Source organism: Ammospiza nelsoni, chromosome 2 (assembly GCF_027579445.1).
Source record: "Ammospiza nelsoni isolate bAmmNel1 chromosome 2, bAmmNel1.pri, whole genome shotgun sequence".
In the NCBI taxonomy this organism is placed as follows: Eukaryota; Metazoa; Chordata; class Aves; order Passeriformes; family Passerellidae; genus Ammospiza; species Ammospiza nelsoni.
The window spans coordinates 59,174,855-59,192,474 of NC_080634.1; the positions used below are offsets into that span (position 1 = coordinate 59,174,855).

At 40.3% G+C, this 17,620-nt stretch overlaps 1 protein-coding gene across 6 annotated transcripts in view; it reads left to right on the forward strand.

Annotated features, from left to right (window-relative positions):
* The window catches only part of ENOX1 (ecto-NOX disulfide-thiol exchanger 1), a 360,949-nt gene that overhangs the window by 304,690 nt on the left and 38,639 nt on the right, over positions 1-17,620 (forward strand). For all 6 annotated transcript variants that reach the window (XM_059466701.1, XM_059466702.1, XM_059466706.1 and 3 more), the window contains one exon: positions 12,491-12,675. In XM_059466701.1, coding sequence (XP_059322684.1) covers positions 12,491-12,675 — 185 coding nt within the window. The remainder of the gene's footprint in view (positions 1-12,490; positions 12,676-17,620) is intronic.

Sequence of the window (17,620 nt, forward strand, 5' to 3'; positions counted from 1 at the left end):
CTGGAGGTACTTGGGTGGTTGCTAGTTGCTAACACCTCTTCCTTCATTGCTTCTTTGTCATGTGTCAGGTGCAGGTTATCTTCCTGCATCTTCCCGCCTCTTAAATTTGTCTGGAAACTAGTGAGCATTTTTAACAGTCAAGGAAGAACATTATAAAAAGCAATAACTCTCCCTATGTTGTTCGAGATAGTCATCTGTCTCATAATGTTTTGTTAAAAGATTTTGAGATGTCTGTGCTGTAAAACCTTGATCCTACAAACTACTCCCTGCTGGTTAGAGGTTTTGCACTCACGTTCTGCTCAACACCTGCAGATAAAATGTCCTAAATTGTGGCTTGCTCAGAAAATCTGGTTCAAGGACTGTTTCACACCTATCTCTTCAAAGCTACACACTCTCTGCAAATTTCAATAAAATGTCTATTTCTGAAAGACCTGGAAGTACCTAACTAAGCTCTGTAGAACTCTGTTATCTGCAAGTTTGCAACACATTTTATTTTTCAGAAGCTGAGAAAATACCTGCTAAACATGTTAAAGTGTGGAAACGCACAGAGGCATCTATTTGCATATACTGAATATTCTGGAAGCAGAAGGAGGGGAGAAAAGGAGGTTTGGGCTTTCAGATCCAGCTCTTCTGAACACCCTTCCATTCACATAAGGGATAAATTGCTCAAGAAATTGTGTCTGAATGTGAGGGTCAAAAATTACAAGCTTCATGTCTAAGGCATAAAGGGGTAAAAAAGTACTCCCATTTAAAATCCATTTTTATCTAAGGCAAAAGTAACTGAGCAAGTATTTCAGTATTATGCATGATTTTAAAAGAAAAATTAACTCAGCCCTCTAATCCACCACAAGGCTAGAGAGATAGCTGGATAAATGCTCTCCAGCAATTGAAGGTGCAGTGGAATTTTGTTCAAAAGTGGTTTATCCTCACATTTATAGAAAGCACTTTACATTCATGAAAAAAATTTGCCTGTTATAAATCATACCAATTCAAATCACCATAGTAATTTAAACCCCTCATATCAGCCCTTTCTTCACTAATGAATGTGACAAATTGAGCGATTCACGTGCACACTGTCAAGTTTGTTTCAAAGCAGCAATGGCATTTTCTTCATAAATCCTATAGATTTTTTTCAAGTTCTCACAGTGGTGCTGAGGCTGAATGCAATTCCTAGTTCAAATGCCAACAGCAGTGATGCAGCCGTGTGTCTGTAAATGCCAGTGCTGATTGTTTACATCTGAGTAAAAATATAAAAGGCACTTTGACTCCTAAGGAGCAACCATCAGTGACCCACCTACATGGAGGTTTACCTGAATACAATAATCTTTGAATATCCTAAGCAATTTATGTATCAGATGTACATGCATGCATACAATACCTTTGTGCAACTTATGTAAGAATATGTAACATATATGAAACAATCAGCTTCATCAGCATCTCTTCTGCTACGCAGAGTTCATGTCTGTGCCCTCAGCTACAAAGCACCAGTAGTACAAGCAGCATTTTCCATTACTGGTGTGGGAGTCAGTCATCAATGCCAGGTGGTATCTCCCCAGAAACCAGCACTTTTCTTATTTTCTTCATTCCTTTACCCTTGAGACTAAAATTTCCTCTGCTCATTTTTAGTATTACATGAATACAATAATTTTTAAAATATTGATTAGAGGAAGAAGCCACTTCTTTGCTAGCATCTTTAAAGAACAGTATCTATAAAAGTAGCAGTCCTTTTCCTCAATTAGGAAAAAAACCAGTAGAATCACTAAAAGAGATTTATTATTTGGTTGATCGTATTTAACTGAGGCAGCAGTTACTGATAAAACCAAACTATCAGGAAAATTCACCTCATCACATACCAGATACACTAATAAGATGTTAAGTGGCTTTTTGTGAATTTTCAAAATATCTGAGAATTGCTACTATTTTTCATCAAAGTTTATACTGCATTTTACTATGATGGCTTTCTTCCTAACCAACTCAACTGAAGTCCATCCACCAGAGATATCTGTGCAGAGCCACATCTTCTCTTTCCTGTCTCCCCTTATACATATGCCAAGTCAGCTGGTATTGGTGCATATCATGGCTGGTGGTAGAAGAAGTGCGACCCAAAATGTAGAGGAAGAAAGGGCCCTTTGCTTTAAAGAGGTGACCTGCAGAAACAGGTCTCCATGGGCCAGATTAACTAGCAACTGTCAAAATATCATTTAGAAGCTATGTAAGGTTCCTGTTCTCCAAAGAGATGCTGTCAAGTAAAATAAACCTAAAATGTGTCAGGCTTTGATATTATTGTAACAACGTGATCTCTTCCAAATTCCAAATTTTCGTTTCAGTAATATGATGTGACATCTTAGTAGGAAAAGTCCAAAATGCTTAATGCTGCAATTTACCTGGGACAGATCTGGGTAACAGGGGACTAGAGAATGTACTGCAAAATAAGTATGAGTGAGGGAAGAGAGAAACATTTGGCCATGTCAGGCAAGTGGGAATTATAAATGAGCAAAGAGATGGACTCATGCATTTAGATCTGGAGATGAACTGAACAGAATAAGTGCAAAAGTAAAAGAGAGGAGAGTACAAAGAGAGGAATAGGAAGATTGGCTAAAAGTGGGAAATTATTCTTGCATCTTTGCAGTCCTTTGGAGAAAGTTGGATCACTGTTCAAGCGGGTTTTCTGCAGCCATGAGGTCCAGATCCCAGACTGATCATTGGAGTCAATGATCACTAGTAAGACTGTAGCAAGTAGTCTACATCTTTATTCCTTGGACTGGCTAAAATAGCTAGATTAAGTAGTCTTGTTAGTGTTTTTAATTAAAACGCAGTTTGTGAGATCATGATTAAAAAGGAAGAGCCAATACTGATCCATAATCTAGAAAGTTTGGAACTTTGAGATGCTTAAATCAGTGGTTTTCAGTTAAAGATCTCTCTAGGCCTTTAAATAAAATGTGAGATATCACGAGGCTCATCATAACGCCGCAGAAGGTGGCAGCACTGCTCTCTGGGGCATTCTTAGTCCTCTGCAGAGCCAGAATTTGGCTATGACTTTTTGTTACTAGTCCCAGCTGGACAATAATAGGTCCTCCCTTTCCCTGCACCTTCTGTGGTATTTGCAAAGAGATGTGCTTCATTACACAAGAAATAACAAGCCTTCATAAATTACTGGTGAGCCACAGGTGTAGTAAACCTAGGAAAGAGAGGTGATATTGCTGATGTCTGCTAGCAGGGAGATATTTCGTAAACTGAGAAAAATCTCTTGCCAGAGAAACACTTTGGTTTCTCAAATGTGTAGAAGTCTGTCCTGAATGGGATGAATAAAATTGCAATTATTGGACTCATAGAATCATAGCATGGCTTGTGTTGGAAGGGGCCTTAAATATCATCCAGTTCCGACATGGCCTTACACACTGGCAGGGATGGGGCATCCGCAGCTTCTCAGGGCAACCTGTGCCAGTGCCTCAATATCCTCGCAGCAAGAAATTTCTTCCCAATATCTAATCTAGAACTGCCCTCAGTTTGAAGCTATTCCTCCTTGTCCTCTCATTACATACCCTTGAAAATAGTCACACTCCAGCTTTCTTAGAGGCTCCCTTTATTTCTTTCTTTTCTTTTCCTTTCTCTCTTTTCTTCTTTTCTTTTCTTTTCTTTTCTTTTCTTTTCTTTTCTTTTCTTTTCTTTTCTTTTCTTTTCTTTTCTTTTCTTTTCTTTTCTTTTCTTTTCTTTTCTTTTCTTTTTTTTTCTTTTCTTTTCTTTCTTTTTCCTTCCTTCCTTCCGCCACTTCCTTCCTTCCTTCCTTCCTTCCTTCCTTCCTTCCTTCCTTCCTTCCTTCCTTCCTTCCTTCCTTCCTTCCTTCCTTCCTTCCTTCCGCCACTTCCTTCCGCCACTTCCTTCCGCCACTTCCTTCCGCCACTTCCTTCCGCCACTTCCTTCCGCCACTTCCTTCCGCCACTTCCTTCCTTCCGCCACTTCCTTCCTTCCTTCTGCCACTTCCTTCCTTCCTTCCTTCCGCCACTTCCTTCCTTCCTTCCGCCACTTTCTTCCTTCCGCCACTTCCTTCCTTCCGCCACTTCCTTCCGCCACTTCCTTCCGCCACTTCCGCCACTTCCTTCCTTCTGCCACTTCCGCCACTTCCGCCACTTCCTTCCTTCCGCCACTTCCTTCCGCCACTTCCTTCCGCCACTTCCTTCCTTCCGCCACTTCCTTCCGCCACTTCTTTCCGCCACTTCCTTCCGCCACTTCCGCCACTTCCTTCCTTCCGCCACTTCCGCCACTTCCGCCACTTCCTTCCTTCCGACACTTCCTTCCTTCCGCCACTTCCTTCCTTCCGCCACTTCCTTCCTTCCTTCCTTCCTTCCTTCCTTCCTTCCTTCCTTCCTTCCTTCCTTCCTTCCTTCCTTCCTTCCGCCACTTCCTTCCGCCACTTCCTTCCGCCACTTCCTTCCGCCACTTCCTTCCGCCACTTCCTTCCGCCACTTCCTTCCGCCACTTCCTTCCGCCACTTCCTTCCTTCCGCCACTTCCTTCCTTCCTTCCGCCACTTCCTTCCTTCCGCCACTTCCTTCCTTCCTTCCGCCACTTCCTTCCTTCCGCCACTTCCTTCCTTCCGCCACTTCCTTCCGCCACTTCCGCCACTTCCTTCCGCCACTTCCGCCACTTCCTTCCTTCCTTCCTTCCTTCCTTCCTTCCGCCACTTCCTTCCTTCCTTCCGCCACTTCCTTCCGCCACTTCCTTCCGCCACTTCCTTCCGCCACTTCCTTCTGCCACTTCCTTCCGCCACTTCCTTCCTTCCTTCTGCCACTTCCTTCCTTCCGCCACTTCCTTCCTTCCTTCCTTCCGCCACTTCCTTCCGCCACTTCCTTCCGCCACTTCCTTCCTTCCGCCACTTCCTTCCTTCCGCCGCTTCCTTCCTTCTGCCACTTCCTTCCTTCCTTCCTTCCTTCCTTCCTTCCTTCCTTCCTTCCTTCCTTCCTTCCTTCCTTCCTTCCTTCCTTCCTTCCTTCCTTCCTTCCTTCCTTCCTTCCTTCCTTCCTTCCCTCCGCCACTTCCTTCCGCCACTTCCGCCACTTCCTTCCTCCTTCCGCCACTTCCTTCCACCAATTCCTTCCTTCCGCCACTTCCGCCACTTCCTTCCTTCCGCCACTTCCTTCCGCCACTTCCTTCTGCCACTTCCTTCCTTCCTTCCTTCCTTCTGCCACTTCCTTCCTTCCGCCACTTCCTTCCTTCCGCCACTTCCTTCCACCACTTCCTTCCGCCACTTCCTTCCTTCCTCCCTCCCTCCCTCCCTCCCTCCATCCCTCCCTCCCTCCCTCCCTCCCTCCCCTCCCTCCCTCCTTTTTGTCCCACATCCTTCCATTTACCAATTGTTTGCCACCAAGTTTTATGTGAATAGGAAGCCTGAAAATAATTCTCATGATTATTCAATTTGAACATCTGGTATCATCATGAATGTAACTGGTGTAATGAGCTTCTCTGCATTGAACATAGGCTGCATGGTAAGGAAAGGACTTTGAAGCAACTGCACCTGAATTAAACAGGTTTCACAAAAGAGTAAATCGTGCTCCCAGTGTGCAGGGCCTAACTAACATTAATGACAATAAACCCTTCTCATATAGGATAATTAGTGCCCTCAGAGTTTAAATTTGCAGATACCAAGGCATTCAAATGAAGTGTGCTTAGCACTTGAAAATAATGTGGATATTTCTTCATTGTTTGGTTGCATTATGTCTAAAGGGGGAAAGAAAAAAACTGTTCATAGCTAGGTTAGCTTGTAATTGCTCCAATTATGCCATGCAAATTTTGTTTCTAGAGTTTATTCATGATACTTTGCTAGCTGTTTTCAAGCTGTAAGCAAAGTGTGTTTTTTTTAAAAAAAATTCAAGTGCCATAGTGTATTTTCGCAGGAATGAGGGAGAACTATGGAACAGGTATTTTTTAGAGAATGCATTATAGGAAGAAGGCTGCATTTAACTCCTTATATCAGACATATTTCAATGCACTTGTCATTGACATCTGAGCACTATGATGCCTTGAGAGGCTACCTAGAACAGAGGCTAGACAGAGTTAAAGGAATAAAGTAGGTATTTATTGAAAGGCCCTCAAAGGATGCACCTTGAGCAGTGCTAGAGCCTGGCTGTGCCTCCACCCAAGATGGATGCTGGGTCACGAGTTTTCACACTTTTATGTTTTGGTCCATTTACATATTGGGGTTAATTGTCCAATTACAACTTCAGGTTATGCAGTCCCATCCTCCCAGACTGCTCTCCTCAGTTCTCTGTTGTTTACACTTTTTGGGCCTGAAGCTGCAACGATGTCCTTGCTTCTCAGGCTGGATAAGGATTGTTTTGTCTTACTAAACTGTGAGGAGAACTTGCTAACACTTTATATGAAGTTCAGTTATGTACTAATGCAGTACAGAACATGAAAAATATCAAAGCTAAAGCTTAAGGCATCACTACGCTGGTGATCAGGTATTTGTTAAGTGTCCATAAAGAAAAGCAAGTGTTCTCTGGGAACTCAAGACTATGGGCGAAAACTGCTTTAAACATTGGATGACTCAGGATCCTGATGTTGTAAAATGGGCTCAAGAAGATGCCTCAAAGCGACCAAGGTGTACTTGTCAAGTCTTCCCCTTTCAGAAAGTTTCTTGTAGAATACAGAGAGAAGGGTCCGCTTGGTGCTGGAGTTGTTGGTTAACACCTGTCAAGCTGCTCTGTGTGTCCCTTCACCTCAGAAGTCATGCAGCTTGCCATCTGCAATGAGGGCTGTGCCTTCCTTCCCACCACCTTGCACAGCTCCTCCAAACTTGACCTTCCCACACATCCCAAAGTGTGGGGCTGTGACACACACACCCTGCCGCTGAGTGATCATAATGGGACCCTCAGACTCTAGCACAAAATTAAATTTGCAGTGAGCTGGAGCACCAAGCACAGCCTTAGAGGGTAAAAATGAATGAGGGTCCACTGGTCCTATCTAGTTATAACAGAATTACAGAATGGTTTAGACTGGAAAGGACCTTAATGATCCTCTAGTTACAATTTCCCTGCCATGAGCAGGCTGCCACCCACTGTATCTCCTATGACCATCCAAACTGTACTTCTGCAAAGACTATCTTCCTTAGTAATGAAAAATGCCATTACTGTATAACTTACCCTGTTTTCAGCAGCATCAAAACACAGTTCATGTCCTTCCAGATCCTCCAGAAACATTTTTCCTTGCTGATTTTCCCCTGCTTGTACTGCTTCACAGTTCACCTATTTGAAAAACAAGCAGGCTAGCTAGAGGCCAGGGATAACTTCTATTGTTTGTATTTGTAGTTGTGAACTTTGTGTCCTTATTTTTCTCCGGTCACATTTGTTCAGTCCCTCTAGCTGAAAACTCTTTGAAGAAGTCGCTGTGTCTTGCAAGACGGCTTTTTTGACATTGCAAATGCTCTGCAATGGGGGTGATGAAACAAATTACCTTAATATCCATTATTTTGACATGTTTTGATGCTTCTCTTTTTGCTGTTATCAAAAGGAACATTATATCATTTAAACCTTCATTTTCAAGTCAGGAAATCAGGATAATGGCTTTAGTAGAACTCAGATAGCAAGAAGGTTTGGGAGTAGGCTCTTTCTCTGTTTTCATCTGCCTCACTATATCAATACATCAGCTACAGTTCAAAAACAATGAAAAATTCTGCTGATTAGACCAAAGTCTGGACAAACATCTCAGAATTTCTGAGTTTTATGATCTATTTCTGAACAAATATAGAAGAATCTATTGGAAATATAAACTGTAGAAGTTCTGCTAGGAGGACATCTGGAAAACCTTTACATTTACAAGCAGGTTTTCTGTTATTATTTTTAGTGTTTGTCATTTGTTTTTCAGATACTACCTTCAGATTTCTTCAGGCTCTTGAGATAACCTACTACTTATGCTTTTCAACTCAGTGTGTCCTCAGTATGCAAATTAGTAGACTTTCATTAGCATTAACTGAAATGTTATTAGGGCATCATCTAATGAGAAATCCACAATGCAGGTGTGCACTAGTAGAAATGATAAAAAATTATGAATTTTCCCTAATGTCCTTAATAAAGGAATACATTTGGAGATATTGAGTGTTAGCTTTATTTCCTGGCCACTATGACATGATGTGGGTCATGAAAGACTACAATTACCCTGTATCACCTGTGAGGACTTCCACTGCTTTGGCTCCTATGGGTGTTGAGATGTATTAGGTTAATTGCAGTCACTGAGTACCAGCTGAAAGTGAAAAGATGAGTGCAGGTCAGAAAGAAGACACTCTCCTAACTATCAAGGTAGACACCCTAGAAAAATAAATTGCTTGCTTCTTCTGAGACATCCATCAATGAATATGTCCTTAGATTTCAGTGGATTTCTAATTAGCCAGTCATTTCTTGTATTAAAGAGGGTGCCTTTTGATTTGGACCTAGTCTGGGTCCACTAAATGGAATCTGTTTTGCTGCTAAGGCTGTGCCAAATTGAGTACAGCACTTCTGCCTCAGCACAAAGAAATCACACTAACCTCTTGGAAGTCTTTGAAATATCAGTGCAAAGGTTTTCCCCACGTATATATACGTCTAATCTTCCTTCAGCTGCTTCTCTGAGGCTGGCAGGTATCATTTTGCATCCCTCAGTGAAAGTGCTGTAAAGAGAATATTGAGCTGTTTTCCAGCTGTGTTTGTTTAGGTAGGAATATTTTCTTCTACTTGCAGCACAGGCAGCTATTTGGGATTGTTGTCAGTTTTCTTTTGATATAGATTCCTTGTATATAGTTCTTCTGTAAATGCTTTCAGCATTCAATGTCTTTTATCCAAAGATATTTTTTTAGTGTGCCTCAGAGAGGGATTTTGTAGATGAGTATCTGAACTACCAAATGTAAAATTGCTTGAGATGAGAAGAACAAAATTTTTTTCAACTAAAACTACATTCATCAGCTTTGTCAATGAACTCTTAGCAAAAATTTATGCAAAATTTGAAAAAAATTACTTTTTAAAATGCAGATTCTCTTTCTCACAAAATTCTCCTCTATGTTTAATTTAATATTCAATCAAGTGCCTTTCTCTATATCCTATATAATAAATCACATATCATTATATATAATGGTTGTAAATGAAATGTAATTTTAAAGAAATTATAGGATGTTTTTAGAATAGAATAGATGTTTTGCTTGGAATAAAAAGAGACATTTATATGAATTCAGAGGTTATTTTAATCTTGGTGCATTAAAACATAAATATCTTAAAATTATAGTTATGTTAGGTCAACACAAAGAATGTGTCTGATTTTGTTTAAAACAGTTTCACAGTATTGAATGAGCTGGGCACCCTGAGATCTGTCAGATGTATCCTTTTTGTCTTATTCTCCTTTTCTGTTAACCACTCTGTCCATACATGTTAGGAACCAACTATTTTCAGCTTTAAATTAAATAGAAAAGTGTATAAAAATTAGTTAATGTTATATAATTTACGGACTCATGTCTATAATTAATTCATTTAAAAGTTTATGTACATTTAATACTGTTACACTGTTAGTATATGTGTTGCATCTTCCTTATTTACGAACATATTTCTGCCTTGGACCCTGTTGCTATTTGCTCTGCTTTGAGTGGTGTGGATGATCACCCAAGTGTATAATAAGGTTGATAAGGCTCTGTACACCTGAGGGAATCCTGCCTATCAGAAATGTATCTCTCTGTATTCTTATTGTCTCATTTTAGGTGATTTGGGATGTTTTAATTTTGCCTTAAAATAGATTGCAACATCTTCGAGGCACAGCCTTTGTCTTCTGGTGTGCTAAAAAAGAGCAGGGCCAACCTCAAATGGAACTTCTTGGTAGCACTGCAATGTATTTATTGTTATACAGGTTTTAATATTACATGTTACATATAATTTTTTAAGTAAGGACATAATAGCATTCAAGGGTGCATCTCTGGTTTTCAACAGTAAAAACCTACAGGATAAATGGACAGTTACCTTTATTGCTCCTATGTTTTGTGACTTGTTTTGTTGGGATTAGTTATCACATAAAGGTTACTTGCTTTTGTGAGATGTTGTGGCCCTTTTCATTTCTCCTATTTTGCTGATCCTGTAGCAGACATCTCTTGCTGTCTGTAGCCCCACTTAATAGCCTGAACTCACCTAGGAGTAGAGAAAGGAGAAGAAGTTCTCCAATTAGGCTGTAGTGAGGCACAGAAAACAGTCAAGCAGCCTTTCCAGATAAGCCTCAGCTTGATCTGGGTCAGAGCCCACATTTCAGTGGGGGAATGCACAGGCCTCACGCCCCCACTTGTACAGCAGCTCTCAGAAGTTTTTTGAGAGCTGGAATAGATGATGAGCAGCAGGTGAACTGCTGCTCCCGAGTCGCTGTGGAAACTTGAGTACATCTCTAATGGTCTCTGTTCCTATTCTCAGGGAGCTGAAGGGTAGGCAGTTTCTTGCTGGAATTTAGTGTTACATTAAAAAAAAAAACAAACAACAAAACAAAAGGCATAAATTTTGTGAGAGTCTAATTGGCAGAAGTAAGAGGGTACAAATGACAAAGAGACTTTTCTCCAGGGGCTGCGGTGACAAGGCAAGGAGAAACAGTTATAAAATGAAAAAGGGTAGCTTTAGATTGGATGCAGGGAAGAAATATTTTAGGATCAGGATGGTGAGACCATTGCACAAGTTGTACTAAATCATCTTTAGAGGTTAATTCTAACACAAACTATTTAATTTTGACTTGATTTTTTTTTTTACTGTTGTTTCTGTTTGCTTGACCTCATGTTTATTTTTTTAATCCTTTCTTTTATTATAGCTTGTTGGCTTTTACAAAAATAAAAACTGAAAAAAGTACTTCATCCTCTTATTTGCCCATTGGACTCATCAGTGCAATTTCTTGAGGGTAAATTTTGTCATGGAAGGATGATTGCCTGCTTTTCAGAACAATTTAATTTGATGTAACAATACTGTAACTCTTGCTAAATCTTGCAGAGATTCTGTAAAATATCCAAATGAAGCACTGTAACCAATCTGTGTCTGTATTTGAATAGTAGCTGACTGTACTTTATTTTGAATAATGCATTTGCACTACTTTAAAATTAGCAAAAATTATCTGAAATTAAGGTAGATTTGTCCTACCGAAGATAAAACATTTTTATTGCTAATGAAATATTGTGACATTCTACCTAATTGCTGGTATAATTTCACAAATGTGCTGAATCATGTTATCATGGGGAACAGGGGACTTTATCTACAGAAGGTCTAGTCAAGAGGTGCCTAGTATTAAATGGAGTTAATATGCAATTTCATATAATTTGGAGTTTAACCATACTACTGTTGTAGGTGGGCAAAAAAATTCTGTGATACGAAGCCTGAAATCATTTAATCAGGAATGTCAATCAGTTATGTGGTTCAGTTACCAAATGTTGATAGAACCAGCCGTAGTAGATTGTTGTTTTTTAATTACAGCTGCTCTGTAATGTTGTTGTGTCACCAGGTTCCAAGAAAGAAAATAGCATTGTATGGCAGTTTGCTATGCCAAATGACCACTGCTCCTGCCAAATATAAATACTACTAGGAGTGGGTTCTTCTATAGGATGATAGCCACATCCCTAATTAATGAATGCCACCTTTCCCTATATGTATTTATGTTCAGATAATTTGTTTAAATAATGTTCCTAGTACATGCTTTATAGCCTTCTGCCTTTTGCTACACAAATTTTAGCTTATATTGCAAACTGTGCAAGTCATTTGGCAAATGTAATTTCCATCCCTGCATACTAATCGATTTCTTCACAAACACCTGCTATCAGTTATGATAATAAAAATGCCATTCTAAATTGAAAAGGGGCCAAATGGAGCTTCCTAAGGAAATGACTTAAGTGTCTTTCAATGCCTTTAATGTAGTAATATTCTTGTAGTGCCAACACTTTTTTCAGCATTTGCATTTTATATAATTTTTTTTTCTATTACATCATTTTTCTGTCTAAATGGTTCCACATAACTGTTGCTGTGAAGTAGTTCATAGCAAGGCTGGAGAAAAATTTCTGTGTTTCCTCTCTCATGGGAATAAATCCAGCAACTCTGCATTGGGAAAATTCCTTAGCACAGACCTGATTGGAACATCTGGCCACTGTGCAAGTATAAATACTAAACGGCTGTATCAGTTCCTATAACATCACTGGGAAAATGTTGTAAAGTTGGTGAGTGCCTTGCCCTTGGAGTGCATGCCAGTTTCTTCCTAAAATATAAGCCTAAATTTAGCAGCCAGATTGCAAGTAGCATTTGAATTATCCAGGGTCACTTTATGGCTTCTTCCATCGCAGGAAATAACCTTCCAGCAACAATCCTTGCCAGAACCTAATCATTTTCAGCTCTGCTGGGTCTTGTCTCAGCTCCGAAATGTCTCACTGGCGTTCAGCTGTATTGTCATCTCTCCAGACAATGTCCTCTGTATTATTTGAAAAGAAACAACCCATTTCACTGATTTTTTTTCACATTTTCATTTTCTCTTAGCCCTAGCCGCCCAAGCATATGCGCTAAAGGAGGAGAACGATAGTCTCCGATGGCAGCTGGATGCTTACAGGAATGAAGTGGAGCTCCTGAAGCAGGAGAAAGGACAGCTCTTTCGAACAGAGGAAAGCCTTACGAAGGACCAGCAGCTGCAGTTCCTACAGCAGACAATGCAAGGCATGCAGCAGGTATTGCTAAGGAGGAAAATAAAAGGTCTTCTGTTTTAGAATAGTCATACCATGGGGCTCTGCTCTACTCACGACTATTCATTAAGGTCCAGATTTCTTTTCAGAAAATCACGGGGACTTAGATGGGGGGAAAGGGAGGAGAGTTTGGGAATATATTTAGGCATAGTCATTTTAGGAATTCATAAACTGCAAATCCATTGATCATGCAAGAAAATTCTTTATGCATTTGCTAGTTATGAGCAAATTGCTCTGTTTCTCTTCTCACTTAATCCGACTGGCCCTGGTATTGCACAGAAATGTTTTTAAAATTGTCTAATGTATCATAATCAAGGCTCTGTGGTGTTTTCATTTGCATTCATCTGCATCTTTTTTTCTGCTATTGTTTGAGAATGACTGAGACATCAGCGTGTCCAGACTACTGTCCTTAACTTGCAAATTGTTAGCAACATCAGTGCTATTTCCTGAGCTATTATCATTTATGCTGACCCATGGATGCAACCTTTTCATTCAGACAGTTTTTAAGTGGTTTAGTGCAGCAGAAAAGCTTTTTCTCTGACACCAGTCAACGAGAAACTGCACAATCTCCCTGCAGGGGCAAAGGGTGTCAGTTTATCATAATTATTATCCCTTATTTGTTAGTGTGCTGCTGACACTGTGCTGGGTGAGTCTTGTTAAGCACACCCAGACTGCTCCCACTGCGGTGTGTGACATGTCCACCGACACACGAGCAGCCCTCACCCAGCGTGCCTGTGTGCAGCATCTTCCCTGCCCAGGCACTTGTGTTCAGCTGGTAGGTGACACACCACAAGGGCAGTGGCTCAGCACAGCGCTGGGCTGTGCTCCCAGCTGGAGTGGAGCTTCTCAGCCTGGCACTGCAGAGGTGAAGTTTGCTTCCTCCATCTGTAGCACCACTCACACTCCTCTGTCACCCCTGGTTATCAGATTCCAGAAGGGGACAAGCTGTACCCACTTCCAGACTGTACTAAGCTGCTTTTGTATGGCAAAACCCAGGAGATACTCATTTACCTATGACCTGCCTGGTTGGGTTAGGAATTGCACGGCTGTCCTGGTGCCCATTGAATCCAGCAAGTCTGCCAATCCCAGCTAACACCCAGTAACAGAGCACAAGGCAACCCTGTCACAGACATCTTTTCACTAAAAATCCTTTATTGGGATTTTTTTCCCTTCTGAGAAGCTGAAGCCTCAGAAACAAAATGTAAACAATAATTATCTGCTGCTGTGGAATGCATCAGGTAGATTTTTGATTGGCCCATCTTAGATGTTTATAATTAGTAGCCAGTCAAAGCTGAGACTCTATCCGAGATAGCTACCTTTTGTTATTCATTGTTTTCTATTCTATTCTTAGCTAGCCTTCTGAAGAAACCTTTCCTTCTATTTCTTTTTAGTATAGTTATAATGTAATATATATATATATCATAAAATAATAAATCAAGCCTTCTGAACATAAAGTCAACATTCTCGTCTCTTCCCTCATCCAAGAACCCCTGCAAACACTGTCACACAACCCTACACACATATTGATTTCAACACAAGCCCCTTTAAGCCTGCAAATTTTTACAAAATCAGGGTGATTTATTGTATGGTGGAATAATTCCGACCAAAATACTTTAAAAGTTGAAAATAAGTAATTGATAATTTAGGAATGAAATCTTGCCCAGACTTCAGAATTAAGTCATTACTCAGAAATACTTAAGATTTCTGTATACTTTAGATAAGCTTGAGGACTGTTCATGATCTTATCCTTATATCACTGGTTTTAATAAATTTAACAACCTATGTAAAGATTGTGCTGTATTTAATCCTGGTGCTAATTCTCCATTAAAATTAGTGAAAAAGAGGCATAAAATACTACTAAATAAAAAGTCTGGAGCCCTAGCACCCATTAGGCATTATTATAATTTTCTGTCTGGGATCTGGATGAAGTATAATCAAGTCTGTAGAATATAAATAGATTGTTATTGAACTTCAAGCAAATGCTAATAATGCAAATCAATAACACAGAGTTACTGACTTATCTCTCTGTTCAGCTGGCCATGGACACTGCAGTCCCTGCTCCTCTGAGAGTTCCTGTGTTCGTGACAGTTTTGCTGTGAGGTTCTCAATTTTTCTAGTTTGCCATCTCAGGGTCAGGCCTACTTGCTCCCAATGGGATATAATTAGAGATGGCCCAAGGAGCTGGAGAAGACACTGCAGATAATCCAGTCTGACAATATGCTGAGGAGAGCAGCAACACAGAAGCACGGGAGGTGAAGTTCAGAATATTTGGTGAGAAATTATCAGTCAGTTAAGCAGCTGGATGATGGTTTTGGATTTCAGTAATTAGCCACAGTCATGACATCCCATAACCTTTGTGATTTTCAAAGGTTTATTTCTACATATTCATGACTATGTGGCTACCTTTGATTTAGGTAGACTCAGTTTTATCTCAGCTTGGTTTTGTCAGTGTTGAGAGATGACAACCTTAGCTGAAATCTGCCAGTGTAGCAGGTGCTCAGCATCTATGGAAATCAGTCTCACTATGAAATATTAAATATATATCCAGGACTTGAGTATAAATAATTTAACAAGAAGAGCTGTATTCCCTTTTATCCTTTTGTATATATTAAAATTAATTTCAGACAAGGTAAACTGAATGCCACTGAATTCCTGAACCCTTCATATATGTCAGCATTGAAAAACATATTTCTCCTTCTTCTTTTCTCCTCATTCTCCCCTACTCTTTCATACACTTCTTCTAACTCTGAAAACTAGAGAACAAGTGATTTGAGCTGCAGCCTGAAAAGCAGATTTATCTGAGAAAAATTAGATGCATTTTCAGAATCAAGACATTTTTTGTAAACATATTTGCTGCCAAACAATAGCAAATAACACACCACCGATGTATTTTTAATGTACTTCTACCATCTGGATGTTTTTCAGGATTCTTCCCTGTGTTTGCAGGACTGATGATATGAATGTTTATTTTTCTCTTCCATCACTCCCTGTGATCTAAAGTAGCATCAGGAAAATCACACAGATGTTTGCTTATGAAGTGTACCTTGTGGGCAGTAGTAGCAACCTCCTTATTTGCTGTGTCTAAAAAAAGAAAATCCTCTGGACTAATAACATTGAACTTATGGGGTTTTAGTCAACTTCCTTCATAAAACTGTGTCACAGTTTAATTTCATACCCACTGTGAGATCTCAAACAAATGGAAATAATGTCTTGTATCCATGGTAACAAATGAGATACACTTTACCTGATTTTGAGATGGAAATTGAATTAACTTGTCACTGCTGCATAGGTGGTATTGCCTTCAATATACTTCTATTTGAGAACACACATACCAAGACGATCCCTTTTTGAATGGCTCTTTTTCCAGCAGTGTTTGGTACGCTCTAAAAAAAGTCTGTGATCACAAGAAAGGATGTTTTAGTTGTAACTATTTTTGCAGCACTTCACAGCACAGCTGTAAGAATTTTTTTAATCTTGCCTCTCTGTCTGAAATGTTTCATCAGATATATGACTATAGGTAATGCAGAAAATATCACCTAGAAATGTTGCTTAATGGTTGAAATCATAAGCTTCAATTTTCAGTGAGTGTATAATTTCTCCAAATTTTAACCATTTAATTTTAGCATATTGCATGTGGAACGGCAAGCAGAATTCTTTTGAAAAATATACTCAACATAATCTTTCAGCCATTCCAAGAACAAAGCATGAAAAATATACTTTCATTGTACATTGTCCATCAAATATAATTCTTGAAGAAATGCACTTGCCACCTTTATTTGCCACCTTGCTTTGAAACCAAGGCTCAGAATTTGACAGTAAGTCGCTATTGAATTAATGATGTCGTTCCCAGATCCTTTATACAATCTCTCTGAAACTGATAGTCTTAGCAAGCCTTTGAAAAAATGTCAGTTTTCCACAAAGGAGATGACACTCATTAGCATGTGTTCGAGTAAATTTTAGATTTTTACTGGTCATCCAGGATTGTTCATGAACCACTTCCACATCAGTGCAATGTTTTAAGCCTCAGGTTAATCCTGAGTCTACAGAGCACATGCCCTTTAGCATGACTCTAATTTAACAAGTTAGCTCTACCTTTTTTTGTCAGGCTTAACTGGCCAAGGTGTGGGGCCATGCTTGTGCAGCTGTGCTGATTCCTGAACTGGTACATTTGCCAATGGGCTGGTAATTTTGCATGGTGCTTCACTGCATCATGTAAATGTAGGATAATGTTCTTTCCTCTCATAACTCCCCGAGCACGATGGGCTGAATTTAGCTCCTGCAGGCAAGGGTGTCATCCACAAATCCCCATTTAAACTGTGCTCCATAAATGTTATGTCTAGGAAATGTATACTACAGTGCCTACAGTTGTGCTGTTGCACATGCTGAGATGTGCCGATTAAGAGGCACCTCATTGCCCCCATCCCCTGAGGGGCCTGAATCACTGGCTGGGCTTGGGATCATACTGCTAACACAGAGTGACAGCACAGGCTCCCCTTTGCTGGCAGGGGTGCATTAAAGGGCAGCCAGGGGGTTATTGCAGCAGCAGGGGATGCGCCGCAGTGCCTCTCTTAAAATTAGTGCTCAAGCTGGAAAGCCAGAACAAAGGGAACACTCGTGTGTGGCGGGTGTAGGGCTGACAGAAAGGTTGTCACGGTGCTGGGAGTGCCACCAACTCAGCTCAGCATGTCTCAGCAGGAGACTGAACATATTCTGGCCCTGCTGATGACCCACATGGGTGTCTCTCTGATGCAGTGTGATGAGAGTCCACTTTTGTCTTCTCTTCTTTTTCTCCCTGGACAATACCAGTTTAATGTGAATTGCAATGCAGATTGTGAACCTGAACACTCAGAAGTCAGGAGCTGCCAGAACCACTGCCTGTGTGTTTTGCTTTGTATACCTCAGAGACCCTTTCCCATTTGGTGCCGCAGGC